This window comes from Petaurus breviceps, unplaced genomic scaffold (assembly GCF_028583685.1).
Source record: "Petaurus breviceps papuanus isolate PSGF00001 unplaced genomic scaffold, PetGlider_PUasm1.0 90721, whole genome shotgun sequence".
Lineage (NCBI taxonomy): Eukaryota > Metazoa > Chordata > Mammalia > Diprotodontia > Petauridae > Petaurus > Petaurus breviceps.
In genome coordinates, this window is record NW_027187322.1 from 7,747,833 (window position 1) to 7,766,451 (window position 18,619).

Consider the following 18,619-nt stretch of genomic DNA (forward strand, 5'->3'; position numbering starts at 1 on the left):
TGCTTGGGGCTTGCCATAGTCCCGCTGCTCCCCTGTTAGAACTCACAGCCCTTTCCATCTGCCCTACAGCCGTTGACTTCTCATAGATGCTCTGTGCGTCAGAATCAAATTGTGAGCTCTTTGAGAGCATGCATAGCTTGATTTTTTTTACTTGGATCCCCAACCCCTGGCTCAGTCTTGACGCATGAGTGTTTAACAAATGCTTTTTTAAAAGTCGTTCACTCATTCATTCTTCCTGTTTGACCTTTTTTTTTAGTAGCTATTCCTTGAAGTGACTGTCTTAGAAGGAAGAAAGATGGCTCAACATTTAATATGTGAAAAGGTTTGGCATACATATTTGTTTTCCCAAATATTTTAATATTAAGAACAATTGGAAGAAATAAAGCATAGGAATAAACATTAGTAATAATATGTACTTGTCACAGCTCTGTCCATAATACCTCTTCCGAAAAAAAAGTTACTAATGGAGTTCTTCCGCCTTTACTTCAGTGGTACCTCTTAGATCCCTGTTCAATAATCAAGTCCTCTATAAAATAGTAAACTGAGGTGCTTGGACCGGGTACATCTAGAATGGGAGAGGCAGGGTTTTTCCATTAGAAAGAGCCATTGTGACCAACTGGGCAAAGCATAGGGGACATCACCAGGGAAAAAGGCAGAATGGTGGCTTTTGTTTTTCTTTCAGTGTATATTTCAGTCTCTTCTTATAACCTTGAATATATGTTCTTTCAGACCTCCATACTTCCTTTCAGTTTTAACCATAAAAGTACATACAGAAATGTTTCAGGGACACATGCCTTGATGTGTTACAAGGAATGTGACAGCAGAGATGAGAGCAGAGAGAGCAGGGCTGATGAGAGCAGACCTTCTCTCTATCCTCAGGTTCCAAAGTTGAGCACAGGCAGAAACTTCTCAGTTTGTTCTTATGGTAAGAGATGCAAACTTGGCTTGAGTCTCCTTTGCAATCCTCCCTAGTCATGTAACCTTGGACAGGTCACTTTCATTCGCTACAACTCCTACTTTACACTCTTTTACTAGTTGTATGACTGAGCAAATCTCTTCACTTTTCTGAGCTTCAGGGTCCTCATCTGTAAAGCAGATAGCAAGAGCACCCATGTCCTAGGGTTGCTGTGATGGTCAAGGAAATAATAGAAGTAAGGCACGTTACAAATTTTAAAGGGTTATATAAATTCTAGATATTTATGTCAATTATTAATGTCAATTATTATAAATTATAAATGTAATTAATAATAATTAACATAAACATAACATTAATTACAACTTTCTATTGATAGCCTTTGATTCTATCCCATATTATCTAGGACTTGGGATATACATCCAGAGTCTTTTTTTAATTTTATTTTTAATTTATGGAATAAAACAAGCATTTTCATAATACAGTACAATAAAAAAGACGATTGTACATGAAATTGCAAATCTACTGTGCACAATTTGCTCTTCCCTTCAAATATACAACAAAATTTTCATGTTTTTTTTCCTTTTTTCTTCCCTCCCCCCTTGCCTAGAGATGACTACCATCATACAGAAATAGATGTGTGTATACATACACATACATACACATATATTTGTGTGTGTAAAATTGTTCTATACATACTTCTATTTATCAGTTCTTTCTCTGGATGCAGATAGCATCTTTCTTCATGTGTCCTTTATAGCTTATTTGAGTATTAATAAAAGACAAAATGATTCATTTGCTCAGTCATTCTTAAAAGAATATTGATATTACTGTATTCAGCGTTCTCTTGTTTCTGTTCATTTAGGTCTTCATTATTTTGTATGAGTCTTTCCATGTTTTCCTAAAATTGTTGAGCTCATCATTTCTTATGGAATGGTAATATTCCATCACAATTATACACCACAACTTGTTCAGTCATTCCCCAATTGAGGGAGCTTCCTGTAGTTTTCAGTTCTTTGCCACCACAAAGAGTGATTATAAATATTTTAGAGCATATAGTTTCTTTTCTTTTTTCCCTATAATCTTGTGAAATAGACTGAGTAGTAGTATTGCTGGATCAAAGGGTATAGGTACTTTAATAACTATCTGGCACAATTCCAGATTGCTTTCCAAAATGGTTGGATCAGTTCATGATTCCACAAACAATAGTGTCCCAATTGTCCCACATCCCCTCCAACATCTGTCACTTTCCCCTTCTATCTTTTTAGCCAATTTGGTAGATGTAAAATTATATCTCAAGGTTGTTTTCATCTGTAGTTCTCTATTCAATGATGATTTAGAGCATTTTTATAAGATTATAAATTTTTTAGACTTCTTTACTGGATCATTTAGCAACTGGAATGACTCGTATTCTTATTCTCCAGATATTCTGCCACAGTTGCTGCCTTCCACTTCTCTCTGTCTCTCTATCTCTTTGTCTATGATCCAATTATCTTCCTGCCCTTCCTGTCCTCAGTAGGTTAACCAAACTCAAATATTTACTATTTATCACACATAATGCTGCACCCCACCCCCTGCATTTGTACTAACCTCCTGCTATTTCTGCAGTTCACTCCGTCCTCACTGCCACACATCATACTGTATCCCCCATATCCTTGACTTTGCCCAGACTGTTCCTCCTACACAGAAGGCACTTCTTCATCAACTCTCCCTCTTAGAATTCCTGGTTTCCTTTGAGATTCAGTTAGGTACCACCTATGACATCTTTCCTGATCCCACCAACTGCTAATGTTTTTCTTCCCAAAATTCACATTTATCTTCATTATATCTGCTTTACATCTACCTGCATGTGTACATGTCTGTCTTCCCCAACAAAATATGAGCTCCTTGAAGGCAAGACCCACTTCATTTTTTTTGGCTCCCTGCCACCAGCACACTGCTCGGCATATAGTAAGCAATCAATAAGCTTTTGGTTGATTAAATAAGGAAGAAAGTTCTATTTCCTGTTCTGGTGAGGAATAGACTAAGGCTAGGGTTCTGCTGAAGAAAACATTCAAAGATAGGGCCACTGCTCTCAAGAGTCTCTCCAACAAATTGTCCAGACTCACGCTGGTGCATCCAATGTTGTATCTGTCCGGGAAGAAGTCCCCCTGTCCTCGGAAGGGTCACTGTCATCTCTCAGGGCTCTCTGGAGAACAACCCTTAGAGGCTCCTTCAGTCTCTGATGTCTGAGGCTCCCAATGAAGAAGTAAATGAAGGGGTTGGCACTGCTGTTCACACAAGACAGGAAGTAGGAGATCTCGTGAAAGGTGTGGTTGTACATGGCTTGCCAGTTGAAAACAGAGTGATTGATGCCATGAGGAACAGCACAGAGGAGGAAGACAAGGACCGTCATCAGGATGAGGACGACCAGCTTTTTGGGCTTATATTTCCTGGCACTCCACACGATTCTGACGAAGAGAATCAGACTGGACAGGGCCATTAACAGAAGCATGGAAAGCATCAGCGCTCCTGAGAATTTACTCACTGTGACACAAACAGAGGGGTGCAGGATTACTACCCGCACAACACAGTAGTAAACCTTCGGCAAATTGAGCAGAAGGGACAAAATCCAGAGCAAGCCACACACCAACATTGGCCCCCTCTTTGGGTGGTGATTTCGGTACCATATTGGAAAGAGGACGGACAGACAACGCTGAGTGCTGATTGATGCCAATAGGCCCAGACCTACTGTAAAAGTGACATGTAGACCCATGTTTGTTAATAAATTAACAGTATTTTGAAACATTGGGCGGTATATCAGGTAATTGATTACCCAAATTACTTCCAAAAAAAGGTAGGTGAAATCACTTCCCGCTAAACTGAGGACATAGAATGAAAAAGGGGTCCTTTTAATTTGGAAAGTGAGAAGCCAGAGAACAATTCCATTTCCCAGTACCCCACAAAGGCATGTGAACAGAGTAAGGCATCTCACAAACTCATCAAATGCGTCTGTTGTGCTGTTCTGTGAGGTAGTGGGCCCAGAAGTCTGCTCAGAATGGTTCTGAGGCATTTCAGTGATGAGGGCAGATGGCACCATGGGTCTTATGCTTGCGACTCCTGTTAACAGAAACGAGAAGGAAATGCATTAGAAATTTCAGGGATAGTTATTGCTGGGAAGGACTAAAATAGAGGCATATTATAGAAGATTTCACAAGCTTTTCTAGTTCCTTGTTTCTTCTCGTCTATGTCAGTTAGGGTACCAAGGATGGTATCAAAAGTGCATTTGCTCTGATCGAGTGATCCTGAAGCAATGACTCCATGGCCTACATATCTTTTCCATCTCTATAGCATCACTTCAGATTCTGCCATTAGAATGAAAAACAAACTTAGCACTAAGCCTCCCCATGTCACCCAGGCTGGCAAGCCCACTACCTCTAAGCAAGAGAACCGTGATCTGTCCAGTTACTGCCATGGTCCAGTCTGTCTCTCCTGGGGCAGCCCATGCAGCCTCCCCACCCCCACCCCTGCAGGTTTAACATGTTAATACTGAGCTTAATGTGAACTTGAGCTCCCCAAATGTGTCATCTTCAGCCTCTCTCAGAGCTGGAATTACAGGTGTGGGAACCCGAGCCTGGTCTCTCATAATTACAATGGCTAGCATTTCTCTAATGCTGTAAAGTTTGCAAAGTGCAAACAAGAAATGTTATTTTCCTCTGTCTCCTGTGTTAAGCCCAGCGTCTTGACCATGACAATACATGCACATTAAGTGTTGGTTGGTTGGTTTACTGCTATGAACACCAACAACCTACGCACACCAGGGCTAGGTCTTGCCCTCACTGCAGCCATAATATGTTACTGACTTGGAGACATTAGAAAGATCATCACTGTCTAGACAGGGGCAAAACAGAAAGGATCCCTTGAGACTATCCCTAAGTGGAGCTATGAGAGGAACCTTCAAGTCAGGCCCTGCAAGGGCAGGAAAGGAAAGAAGATAAGCAGGGACAGTCCACAGGCACCAAGCAGATGCAAAGAAAGATGTCCAATCTGAACTTTTAAAGTGCAACCCATGGAACAGAAGGCTGGAAATACAGAAGAGCTTCACCAAGAAAGGAGTAAGGGAATAAAAGCAGGGATTGTTTCAATTAGCAGTCAATTGAATTTTAAAAAATTAAAGAAATATATATATTTTTTTTAATTTTCAAATATAGAGTCACAGGAGCTAAGTTTAAAAATCCAGTGTTCATCATTAGGTCTGATGTTTTGAGGAGCTGAGGATTATTCAGCCAGCTTCATTGGATATTAACCCCTTTCTATCTCCAATCATTTGAAGGATTGACATGGGAGGAAGTCCGTTGGCTTTGCTCTCTCCCAGAAGGTACAAGTAGAGTACTGCAGATATTACTGTGCAGTAAAACTAGGCTTGATGGGAGACAGGAAAGAAAAACCCAAAACTTGTAAACTTGCAGTTAGACCAAGGACAATGGTTTGCCTGGGGAAGGGAGGGATCCCTGTGCTGTAGTTTAGTTCTGTTCTTCCCCCACTTAATAGCAGTCAAGGCTCCAACAACATTTTCTAGTTTCTGAAGGATCTCTCCCTCTTTCTTCCCTGATTTTTTTTCTGGAATAACATCCCCCCCCCCTTGCCTACAACTTCTACTTTGAATCTTCCTCACCTGAAACTTCAGTTTCTTAGCTAATTGTTGCCCCTCTCCCATTCCTGTGATTTCAGAAATGGAAAACAATTAAAGCCATGTGAAGAGGTCCCCACTTCTCCTTATGTCAAATACCAAGTTGACCTTATCCAGGACCAGAAAATCAACTCAGGATTCCCAATATAAGAAAGGGGAAGTCAGGGAGGCTAGGTGGCATAGTGAATAGGGCACCAGCTCTGGAGTCAGGAGGACCTGAGTTCAAATCCGGCCTCAGACACTTACCAAAAAACTAGCCATGTGACCTTGGGCAAGTCATTTAACCCCAATTGCCCTACCTTTCCCCCACCAAAAAAGCAAAAAAAAAAGAAAAAAAGAAATGGGAAGTCCTGGGGAAAACTTCTAATACTATCATGTACTCCCTCCTTCTCCTATGGTCAGAAGAATATAGAATCCAAAGCTCCTTGATTGAATCTTGATCCTACTGATGTATAGGTTTCAGGTAGGGGTAAAGGGGCTCCAAGGTCCCCTTCGTGTGTCACCTCTGTTATCTTTTACTTTCTTGGATACCTCCAGTTTTGTTTTATATGACGGTTGTATGTGAAGGTAGCAGTGGGAGTGGCAAGACAGAGCCCTAGTACAGCTGTGTTCTGTTCTAGGACACTGAAGTGAGGAATGGGGCCTGAGGATCCCATTGTGCAGAAGAAAGAGTCCGGCCCAGTTTATGAACTGAAGCTGAGGTCATGGATCAATGCAAGAAAACCTCTTGGATAATGAAGAAATATGATAGGTTAAGAAATTGTGAAGATAAAAGAGCAGAGAATAATTTCACAATGATCGTAAGGAGAGCCTGAGAACATAAGGACAGAATGACCCCAAAGACTCCAGAATGAATCCTTGAGAGCTGAGACTGCTTTCTGCCTTTCTTTGCATCTCCAACACATCTCGCAGTGTCTCGCACGTAGTAGGTTCTTAATAATTGCTTCTTGATTTAACTTACTTTGTTTGCTTTAAGAGAGCAAAAGAGGAGGAGAATATAATAAAAGGGAAACTGAGGGCTCCCTTTCCTTCCTGCTCTTCTGCCACATACTCAGCTATCTTCCTTTACTATCTCTTCCTCCAGCTGCACTGCCCACGACGAGGGATGCTTCACTTTTCCAGGGTAAACCATCAGCATTCCATTCCTTCTGATCGGCTTCAGCACATTGCCCCCACCATCACAGCCCGGCTCTCTGTCCAATTTCCAATTTCTCTCTATCTGTGGGCATCTCCTCTGCTCCACACAAGGATGTTCATGTTTCTCTCATTCTTAAAAAAACCCTACACATTCCCCAGCTGAGCCCAAAGCTCTCATCCCCATCTCATCCACTGCCCCTTCCCAGAAAGACTATGTGAGAAAAATGAGTCCAGCCTGTGCCTCCCCTTCCTTGTCTCTCATGCATTTCTACACTCTCTTCAAAGTGGCTTCTGACCTCATCATTCTCCAAATTTCCAAGTGATTTTGTCATTATGAGATCTCAGGGCCTTTTCCTAATCCTCATCTCTCCTGACGCCCCTTCAGCCTTGAATACTGTTGACAACCCTCCAGTCGTAAAGAGATTTTCAGGCCAGTGCTCTCTCCTGGTTCTCCCCCTCCCTAGAGGACAGTTCTTCCTCAGTTTCCTTGGCTGGATCTTCCTCTCAGTCATGCCAACCGATGCCACTCTTCCCTTTTGGTTTTTCTCTCTGCCTTGTCTCCTTATATTCCAAACTATCTTCTATTTAGCTGCCAAAGTTATTTCTCTGATGCACATATGTGATCATGTCACTGTCTACTTAATAAAAACCTCATCAATTTTGTTGTTGTTTAGTCATGTTCACTCGTGTTCTTTGCAGCTTCTTTTCAGGTTTTCTTATCAGAGATGCTGGAGCAGTTTGCCATTTCCTTCTCCAGCTCATTTTACAGATAAGGAAACAGGCAAAGAGGGCTAAGTGACTTGCTGAGAGTCACATAACTAGTAAGTGTCTGAGGCCAAATTTGAACTCAGAGAGATGAGTCTTCCTGATTCTGGGCCCAGTGTTCTGTCTACTGGGCAACCTACTCCTGTTATTGGCATTTAAATCACTTAAAGGGTCTTTAAAATGGACCCTTCCATTCTCTCCCATTGTGATCCCCACTGGCCTGTGCGTTGTTCCTGCTGCCCCAGATTCTGTAGCCTGACGCAGCACCTTTTCACCCACTGTCATGCCTTCTTGGCCTGCTCCTCCTCTCCACCTCAGTTACCATCTTTCAGGGACACTCAGCTCACCTCTAAGCCTCTGCCAGAGGCCTCTCCCAGCCCCTCTGGCCCTCCTCCTACCTAGCTTTTGAGACCACCTTTTCGATGGACTGTCTGGAAAGTGACCTTCCTCACTAGAATGTGAGCTGCTGCAGGGATTGAGCTTTGACCTTCTTACTGGAAATTGAGGAAAAGATCAGCAAAAGTGAAAAAGGAAGTAGATAAATAAAATTATTCTTTTTGTGAAATACTAATAAAGTAGATAACCCATTACCTAGTTTAATTTTAAAATAAAAATAAAGGAAAACCAAATTCCAATAATAATAATGAAAATAATGAGAATTCTCAAGTTGAGGAGATAAATAAATGGGCTAAAAGCCATTTTACCCAATTATATGTGAGGACTATATAGCGGATGGTAAGGGCAGCTAGGTGGCCCAGTGGATAGAGAACCAGGCCTGGATTCAGGAAGTCTTATCTCCCTGAGTTCAAATCTGGCCTCAGAAACTTACTAACTGTGTGACCCTGGGCAAGTCACTTTACCCTCTTTGCCTCAGTTTCCTTATCTGTAAAATAAACTGGAGAAGGAAATGGCAAACTACTCCAGTATCTTTGCCAAGATAAATGCAAACAGGGTCATGAAGAGTTGGACATGACTGAAATGAATGACCAATAACAATGAAAATAACAGATAGTGGATGGCTAGCAATGCCTCCAGTCAAATCTCACCTCTGACATATCTTCTTTCCCACCCTCAACAAGTCATTAGGCTAAAATGCTGACTTGAATTGGCAGAAATCCATTTCTCCAACCAAAGTGTTTTCTTTACCAACAAAAGCAGAAATCCAGTCCTATATGCCAACAAAATTGATCATTTAAGTGAAATGGCTTAAAAAATATGGAATCATAAAAGATTTAGATAAAGAAAATTAAAAATAGAGAATGTCCTAATTCAATCTTTTTTAACCTAATCTTTATAAAAAGGAATGGGTGGAAAGGGAAACAGAGCTAGAGAGAACTACAAGTGAATGATATCAATATTCAAATAAGAATTCATTCCAATATTATATGTATATATATATATATATTATATATATTTTAAATAGAGAAATCAGCAATCTTACTAAACTCCTATGAGATAAATATGAGCTGGACACCTAAGATAGTGCATGATAAAGGCAAAAAAGAAAGAAAGCAAAAGAAAGAAGGAAAGGAAGAAAAGAAAGAAAGAAAGAAAGAAAGAAAGAAAGAAAGAAAGAAAGAAAGAAAGAAAGAAAGGAAGGAAGGAAGGAAGGAAGGAAGGAAGGAAGGAAGGAAGGAAGGAAGGAAGGAAGGAAGGAAGGAAGGAAGGAAGGAAGAAGGAAAGAAAGAAGGAAGGGAGGAAAGAAAGAAAGGAAGGAAGGAAGAAAGAAGGAAAGAACGTTATATATGAGCATCTATAATGAATACTGATGTAAAAATATGGAATGAAACGTTAATAAGAATATTTGTTAAGCCCTTAGCACAATATCTAGCACATAGTAACTAGTGTTTTCAAAATCCTTATTTCTTTCCCTACTTATGACCAATTTGGATTTATAATCATAATACTAGAGCCAACAGAATCTACTAATGATATGTGGGGGGAAATAGAACCAAGGCAAAAGACTTCATAGTTAGAGTGTAGATTTATCTACTAACAAAAACAAATAAATGGAAACAAAACCTTCACCTGAAAAAAGATTAAGAGGAATGATTTAAAAATTCTTGGGTGACCTGAAACCCATGACCAAACAAAAATATTTGCATATTTTCAACAAAACATAAGAGCTACAACAGACATGTAGCAAAGTAAAAATAGAAAGACTGTATTTGTCTCATCCTAAAGAACCTCCAAATTGAACATACTCCAAAATGTCACACACAAAATCCTGAGTTTCCAGGTTAGAGAGAAAAAATCTTGCAGCAATTAGGAAGAAAGTAATCAAATAGCTAGTCACAGTCAGGATCCTGCGACAAAAAAAAGTAATTACCTAAAAGAAAGCTTAGAACTCAATATGTCAAAAAAAAATTATAACAAAAAATCATGCCTCCTCAAAAAGTCGATATAATTGGATTTGGGGGAAGTTGGAAATCTGGTCTCCCTTGGGGGTCATCAAGGCCCCCAGACACAGGCACAGAGGTGCCTTCCCCAATAGAGACAAACACTTGCATTCATCTCTTTATCTTGATGATTTCAAATCTTAGCAGCTGTTCAGATGTGAATGTAGATGGTCTAGGAAGCTCACCAGAGGAAGGACCACATTTCCTCCTACTTCTCATTCTATTAGCAGCCCCCAAAGAATGGCCATCGAAGCTGAATCCTCCCCTTTCCCATGACTCAGATCAAGGGTTGCTCTCCAACACATACTCTTGTCATCATGCACTCTGGAGCAGCAGCAGAAGGGGCTTGAGGAGAAAGAACCTCACCTTGAATGGCAGGTTTGAGGATGCTTCTTTGCCCTCTGGCTCTGGAGAAAGCCTCAGAAGCCTCTGGTTAGAAGCAAGGCCTGAGCAAGCACTATCATGAGGACTCATAAACCCACAGCTTCCTGTCTAGACGTCACTAGCCAATCAGAGCCCGGGCACTTGGAAAAGAGATTGCTTCAGCATTTCCCTGTTATTACACTCAGGCCCTTCTTCCTCTTTTGTCTCATGACCTGCCCTTCCCCTCCACAGGTAAATGTTCTCAGTGTCATGGACCACTTTGCATCACTCTTTGCTTCCCTCCCCACCTTCGTGGTTGACAGACCAGCATGTTCTCTGGGCACCCACATTCCTCTTAGGCTCCTATTCTTCTTGTCTGAGGACCATGCTCCGTATCTTCTGCCTCAGGGGATCTTCCACCCCTTCGATACATACATACAACACAGTTTGTCACCAATTACCAGGAAGTTCCAGTGTATCCAGTCCTTTCCAAGGTCCCTCCCCACCCAGTCACCCCACAAATGGAACTCTCCAAATGGCTTTCTGGTTGCAGATTATGTGTTGTAGCAGCAAGACCCCAGCATACCCAGGATGGCTGCTAACACAGCTTCTTTGATCTGCTATTCTAAAGAAAAGCAACTCAAAAAGGGTTAACATCTTACTTTAATCAATCAATCATATGTCATTTACCTAGTTCAGGGGAAAAAGTCAGCACCCTGAACTTCAGAGAATACAAAAAGAAGTTACAAGCAAGCAAAAATATATAGAGAGAAAATAACACAGTTCAGTAGACCAACAGACAGGGCTTCCAGCTGTCTGACTATCACATACAAACAGTTAGTCACCAGAGAGAGAAGCACCAGCATCTGGGGTTTCGAGGCTGGGGGCTCCACAGCTGCCCAGAGTCTCATCTGGCCAAATCACACAACTCTTCCCAAAGTGAGCCCCAAAGCAAAACCTTGGCTCAGGGTATATATATCCTTCTCCGGGGTCAGAAAACATCACAGCCCTCCTGACCCACTTGGCTACAAAGTAACAAAAGTTGTGCATCCCTGCAAAACAAGCCTCCTCAAGCAGGCTTCTCCTGCAGGCTCTGCTCAGCCCTTCAGCAAACTCTTCCCACCACAGGCTCCATGTGAGCACATGTAGTCTATTAGGGGGCAGAGTTTGTTTTCAAATCAGGAAAAGTCCTCAAGTTCAATTTAGGCTTATTAAGGGGCAGGGAAGGTCTTTAAACTCTCATTACCATTACATGTGTGTATGACAGAGACAGAGACACAGAGAGACAAAGAAACAGAGACAGAGAAACAGAGACAAGCAGAGAGAAAGTAGAGATAGAGACAAAAAGGAGACAGAAAAGCAGATATCAAGAGTTAGATAGATGGACAAGTAGACAGGCAGGCAGGCAGACCAAGACATTAACAGAGAGACAGAGACAAAGAGATGGGAAGACACAAAGGCAAAGAGATACACAAATGAAAAGAGACAGAAATATAGAGATATAAGGACAGAGACTAATATTAACAAACAGAGAGAGAGGAAGAGAGAGACAGAGAGAGAAACAGAAAGATAGAAACAGAAAAGAGAGACAGGCCAACAGAGACAAAGAGATGGGAAGACACAAAGGCAAAGAGATACACAAATGAAAAGAGACAGAAAAATAGAGATATAAGGACAGAGACTAATATTAACAAACAGAGAGAGAGGGGGAGAGAGAGAGGAAGAGAGAGACTGTAATAAGAATGTAAATTTTAAAGATCTTCCCTGCCCCTAGGCTAAAGTGCACCAGAAGCCTGGGGAAGGGAGGCTTGTTTTTCAGTAGATACTTTTTGATTGGCCAGTGGGTCAATAAGGTTGTTACATTCTCTGAGCCAGGAGAAGGCTATATGAGCCCTGATGTGTAGCTTTGTTTTGGGACTCACTTTGAGAAATGTTCTGTGATTTGATCTGAATTCTGGGAAGCCGTTGTTGAGAGTCCCCCGGCTTTGAAAAACCCAGAATGTGGAAACCCAGATGTTGACTGGGTATGGATGTAATGGTTGGACAGTTTGGAAATCTGTCTACTTGATGTTTCTGTCTTGATAATTATGCCTGTATACTTTGAGGTTCGGGGTGCTGACCTTTTCTCCTGAACAAGGTAAACGATATATGTCTGACTGATTAAAGTAAGCTTGTTAACCCATTTTGAGTTGCTTTCCTTTAACAAAGCAGATCCAAGAACCTGTGGTAGCTGCAAACCCTGAGGACGCTTGGGGTGCTTGCTGCTACAGAGACAGAGACAGAGAGAGAGACAGAGAGAGAGACAGAAAGATAGAAACAGAAATAGAGAGACAGGCCAACAGAGACAAAGACAGAGACAGAAACAAAAGGCATAGATATAGATAGATAATGAGAGAGACAGACAGACAGATAGATAGACAAGTAGAAATACAGGCAGGCAGAAATAGTGACAGAGAGAGACAGAGTCAGAGAAACGCTAAGACAGAGGGTTATAAAAAGAGAAGAAAGATACAGATGAACAAATATTGAGAGAGACAGAGAGAGGGAGATCCCTTTGGTAGAAAGTAAGCTCCTTAAGTGGAGATGCGCTTTCATATTTTAGCCCAACATTTGATGCACAGTAGGCACTTGATAAATGTTGTTGACTGATTAACATATATGTGAGACATTCTTTTTACTGGTTAGTTTCCTTCAGAGATTCAATAATACTCAGATTTTAATTTCTCAAAATCATATGGAAGCACAACTTTCTTAATACCACATCCTCCAGATTATGAATAGTGAAAACAACAAGGAAAAAAAACACTGTTTTCCTTATCTTTAAAATATAAATTCACGTTGCTCTAAAAGAAGCCAAATTTTGATGTGAGTGAAAGTGAGTTGGACTGGAAGTTAGTTAAGAGCTGCTTTCAAATCCCACCCCTGAGCCATGAGCTGATCCCACTGTTCTGAGGGCAGTTTGGGACTGTGCCCAAAAGGTGACCACACTGTGCACACCCTTTGAGTCAGCAGCACCACTTCTAGGTCTATATCCCAAAGACATTCATGGAAAGGGAAAAGGACCTATTTGTACAAAAACATTTATGGTACCTCTTTTTGTCATGACTAAGAATTGGAAATCGATTGGGGAGTGGCTAAACAGGTTGTAGATAGGATTATAATGGAATATTATGGTGCTACAAGAAATGACAAGCAGGATGATTTCAGAAAAACCTGGACTCACACAAACTGATGCAGAGTGAAGTGACCAGAACCAGGACAATGTTGTGCACAATAACAGCCACATTGTTTGATGAAGAGCTGGGAAGGACTTAGCTCTTCTCGGCATTGCAATGATCCAAGGCGATCCCAAGGACTCATGATGAAGCCGGCTACTCGCCTCCAGAGAAAGAGCAAACGATGCCTCAACACACCCTACAGCAGGCAAGCTTTCACTCCCTTTCATCTCTTCTGTTACTCTAGTCTTCTTGTACAAAGTGACTAACGGAAACTCTTCACATCACTGCACATGTGGAGCCTCTATCTGACTGCTTACATCACAGTGAAGGCAGAGGGAGGGACAGAGTTTGGAGCTCAAAACTTTAAATAAGAATGTTTAGAGAATGCCATCCCTGGTGCTTGCTGGCTTTGTGACCTTGGGAAAGTCACACAGCTTCTGTGAGTCCCATTTCTGGGTTCTGATTAGCCAGTGACAGCTCCCCAGGAATTGTCTCCATGCTTCCCATAGCTCTTGCTCAGGCCCCAGTTCTGACCAGAAGCTGCAGGAAATAGATGCAGAGCTCCAGAAAAGAGGAGTTATTCCTAGATCTACGACTCCAAGTGAGTGTTGGAATAGTGGTAAACAATCCTCCCAATAAGAAGTGAAAAGTGTCAAAACCAGTTGAAAAATGACTCAAAATCACTAACAATAATCAAATGTACAGAAAGGCAGTTTTGAAGTATTACCTCGCACTTGTCATGTTAGTGATGGCTGCAAACAGCACAATTTTACGATCACTCTGGCAAGACAGGCATAATGACTGACTGCCAATAGAGCTGTGAGTTGGTCTTGTCCATCGGAAAGAGATGCCGATGAGGACAGAGAAGTTCCGAGCTTCTGAACGTCCTTTGATCCAGTTGGACTCATTACTGGGTTTTCCCCCCAAGGAAGTCAATGACATAAAACAAAAACTGTGAAGACATAAAAATAGTCTTCGTAAGACTCATCATTATTGCAAAACCTAGAAAATGGTGCAATCGTGGGGGAATGGGTGGGGGATAGATGTAATCTATAAAAACACTGGGGGGGAGGGGGGAGCAGAATGTTCAAATCACAACAAAAATGGAGAATTCCTGGGGAGAATGAAGGAACATAAGAAGTGATACCAAGGGAAGGCAGGAGAGCAGAAAGAACAGTAGACACAATGGTGTAAATAAAGACAATAGAAAAGGTAACAATGCTCTAGGTAAGTGCGCTTGGGACCAAGTTTGTAAGTGCAAGTTTCTACCCTGCCTTTCTGTTAAGTAAACTATGAAAATGGATAGTTCTAGTCCAAAGTTCTATATATGTTATTGCTTAACTGGAGAGGGTTAACTTTGAGGGGGCTTGGCATGACTGTTTATTGTGATGTACATGCTACAGAAAAAAAAATAAAGAATCAATATGCTTTTAAAAATACATTTTTGAGGTATTTTGTGTTTTAACTCCACCCTTGCAACACCACACTCATCAAAGAGTAGGAACAGGACCCCAGGAGGACAGCGAGGGTCCTCCAGCCCCCAGAGGTCTGAGCTGCACCTGCTCATAAGCAATCTCTTTACTTGCTCATTCCCTCCCGCCCTTTCCCATGGCGGGCATATTTTCTGGGACTGTATGCGCTGAGTTTGGGGGTTAGTGTTCTATTTAAATCGTCTTAATGTGTTATTTTTAAAAGTCTTTATTCGAGCTTATGCCTTTTGGTTGATCATTCAGAGCTAAACACTTGGGTGGGGGCTTCTGAACAACAGCTTTGGCAACGGAGCCCACATGAGACATGGGACTTGAGGCAGACTCCCTAGGAAAACCCAGCTTTAAGTCTGAGTTGTAACCTAGAGAAACACTACAAACGAAGCAGTAGAAATTCTCTTCTGAAGGGGAACCTCATGACTGAAAGAATTTAAAATTTCCGGAAGATTCACCCTAAGCTTGTCTGTGAACCCCACCCCATAGACAGAACCTGTACATTTGTCCTTAGGATGACGGCAGGAATTGACTCCCAGACCAGGACCCAGGGAAAATGAGGGGATGTGCTTTCATGTCCTACTGAAGATCATCTTGTGAGCTCAGATTCTTCTGGCATTTCTTCTGTGAGCCATTTTCTTTCTCTTTGATTACAGGCCAAGAAGCTTCCTCTGCTCAGTCCAGAAACTGGATCCATCTGGCCAATGTCCTTGTGGTATCATCTCCATAAGAGACTTGAGAAATTAGAAATGGAAGGCCAGGAGGGAAAAAAGCCCACAACTGATCAGCAGGCGGGCTCTGCTTGGGGATTCAAAGGGACAGTCAGGTCTCCCACAGAGGGCTTGCAGTCTCTCTGAGGTCCTGATCTGATACTCCTTTCCCAGTTCTGTCTCTTCTTGACCCCTCTCCCGCCCTGTTGGCCATTTGGCCATCCTCTACCTGTGTGCACTATTTTCTCGAGTGTATTTCCATGATGCTGCTTTCTCCTGGATCTCTAGATCTTTGTATGAGCTCCCCACTCTCTTTTCTTGGCTCATCATCCATACCATACCTCCTCACTGCAGCTATTCCACAAAACTGTACTTGGCCCTCTTTTGTTTTCTGTCTCTACTCTTGGAGATTGCTCCAGCTCTTGTGGGTTTAATTGCTCTCTCTATGCAGATCCTCACATATTTCTATATCCTGCCCTTAGTTATTCCCTGAGCACTCATTGCCTCCTAGACATTTAACTGGATGTCCCAGAGTCTCAAAACAAATGCATCCAAAAGAGACCTCATGGAGTTTCTTGATTCACCCACCCCTCTTCCAAATTTGCCTATTTCTGTCCCAATTGAATGTAAACTCGTTGAGGGCAGGAACTGTTTCATTTTTCACTTTGTATCCCTGGATCCCAGTACCCAAGGTTTGACACATTATTATTAATTGATTTGTTGACCCATAGAGTCTAAAGGTAGATTGCTACAAGGTTTAGGGACAAACCAAGTGTTTGTCCTGGATTATCCAAGGACCAAGGATTATCATTGGATCCTCGGGCATCTCCACTAATAGATTCTAATTGGTCCCTTGAAATGGCTGCTATGACTCCAGTATCACTGTGGGGCTCAGAAAACTAAATCTTTCATACAAGGGGGAGGGGGCTTTGAAGACTCTACCTTCACAAATGATAGAGTCAGTGAGTTAGGATACTGTTGGGGATTCCTCTGGTGTTTCTTGCAATTGGCCACACATGGGACTAGTTTTGAGGGAGCAGAGAAAAGACCAATTGCCTAAGAGTCTTAGTTAGGGTGATTAATTCCGGCTGGTCCTAGACCCACTTCAAGGCAGGGGACTCAGAGCTGGCTGCCCAGGAACAAGTGAGAGTTGGGAAAGTAAACTTCAAGGCCAGGGTGGGGATGGGTCGTTCATCAGAGACATGTGAGCAGAGCCTAGGGGAAGGGCATCAAGTGGGCCATCATGGAGATAAAAACCAGAGCTCCCAACACCTGGCTGGTGCCAGATAGTGGGAGGAAGAGTGAGCCTGGGGTCAGGAGGAGCTAGATCGAGTCCTGCCTCAGATATTTACCAGATCAGTGATCCTAGCTAAGTCACTTAATCTTCCTAAGGGTCCCTGTAAAATCTGGAAGGTTAATGTGAGTCAGAATCAAGCTCAACATGAAATGAGATGTTATAAACATTTTTTTTTGGTGTTAAATGGATCACAAGCAAACAGTCCTCTAATCTGAAAGAGCAGCTCTTCTTGAAATTTTATGCAAAGTATCAATCTTTCAAGTGACAGACAACCCAGCACAACAAAAGGGAGGTGAGAGACAAGACCATGCACAGAAGCCACAACATCCCCATTAGACCAGACTTTGACCCTTCCCATAGATCAATAGCTCTCCAGGTGTGGTCTGTGGATGGCTGGGGTGAGAAGCCATGATGCCAAAACCATTTTACTACTAAGGCATTTCTGTTTCCAATAGAGTAAATATCGATGGATTTAATTGACAGAAACAAAACCTTTTGGGGAGGGGTCTTCAATCCTTTTTAAGACCATAAAGGGTTCCTGAGACCAAAAAGTTGGAGAACTGTTTCCATAAGTCCAATCTCCAAACTCTGTATTCTTTCTGTGCATAATCTAGGGCATGCTTCAGGCTCACAACTGGGGCAGCAGAAAGCTTTCTGCCCCTCCCCCACACTCTTTTTGGGGCATTTCCATTTCCTTTTGTTCAAAGGGGTTTCCCCAGGGGCAACAGAGCCCAGCAGAGGCCAAATCTGAGCACTAGGCACAAGTTTTTCACTCAGTGCTTCTGGGAACTAGGTGATGACACTGAAATAGAGAAACTGGAGCTGTGTCACAGCAGAGGAAACAGCGCTGCGATGACACCAGCATTCTGGGCCTGCTGTGGTCAGCAGCCTTGGGTGGGGTGGGCCTGGGTCACGTGAAAGGCTTGCTCTGTGGATTCTGGGCTTGTGCCCTCAGAGCAGCCTCAGGCTGCTATCATCTGACTTTCCCAACAGCTCTTCTGGGCCATGGCCCCGACAGGGGCAGCTGCTGTTGTCTGTGCCATAATGGCGATCCCTTCCACACATGGTGAGGCCTCTCCCCATCTCAGATTAGGCAATTCTGTGACTTTGACCAATTCTTTCGGACATTGGCTGTGTGATTTCTCTGAGCCGCATTTCCTTCTTAACATCTCAGTCCGGCTTGCATTGGTCACTATTCCTTGTTAAACTGATTCCACCTTCTGCCTTGCAATGATTGGGCCTCTATTCCTTTAAAGACCATGGTGCTGAGCTGGTGGCTGCCCTAAGCACCGAGAGCCATTTGTCCATCCCTTTACAATCTGCCCCGAGGGTGTCCAAGCCAATCCTACAAAACAAGGAAAAGGAAAGGAGGCTGATTTAGCCAATTTCTTGTGCCTGTTTAGCAGTTAGAGAGTTCACAAGACAAAGCTACAACTCATGACTCGGAAAAAAGGGGTCACCCTGAGAGAGGCAGGGATCTACCAGCCTTACTTAGGAAGTATGGACTCCAACCCACAAGTTTCCCTAGAAATGTGTTGACTCCCAAAAGAGTTATAAGAAAAGGGAATGGGAAGAGGAATGAGGATTAGAACTGGGAACCCTTCTTGGTGGTTAAAATAAAGGCCTCAGGATTAGCATCATTGTAATTCTGCCCCATCTTGAAAAGG

General features: G+C 42.4%; 2 protein-coding genes across 2 annotated transcripts in view; both read right to left on the reverse strand.

Moving 5' to 3' along the window:
* DHCR7 (7-dehydrocholesterol reductase) overlaps window positions 1-18,619 on the reverse strand; it is a 300,532-nt gene that overhangs the window by 192,317 nt on the left and 89,596 nt on the right. The gene's annotated exons all lie outside the window — the stretch shown is intronic.
* On the reverse strand, window positions 1,342-10,355 carry LOC138144959 (mas-related G-protein coupled receptor member D-like). The gene is made up of 2 exons (XM_069066561.1): window positions 10,250-10,355; window positions 1,342-4,012 (listed from the first exon to the last, which is right to left on the reverse strand). The coding sequence occupies exon 2, from the start codon at window positions 3,990-3,992 to the stop codon at window positions 3,018-3,020; it is 975 nt and encodes a 324-aa protein (XP_068922662.1). The 5' UTR covers window positions 3,993-4,012; window positions 10,250-10,355; the 3' UTR covers window positions 1,342-3,017.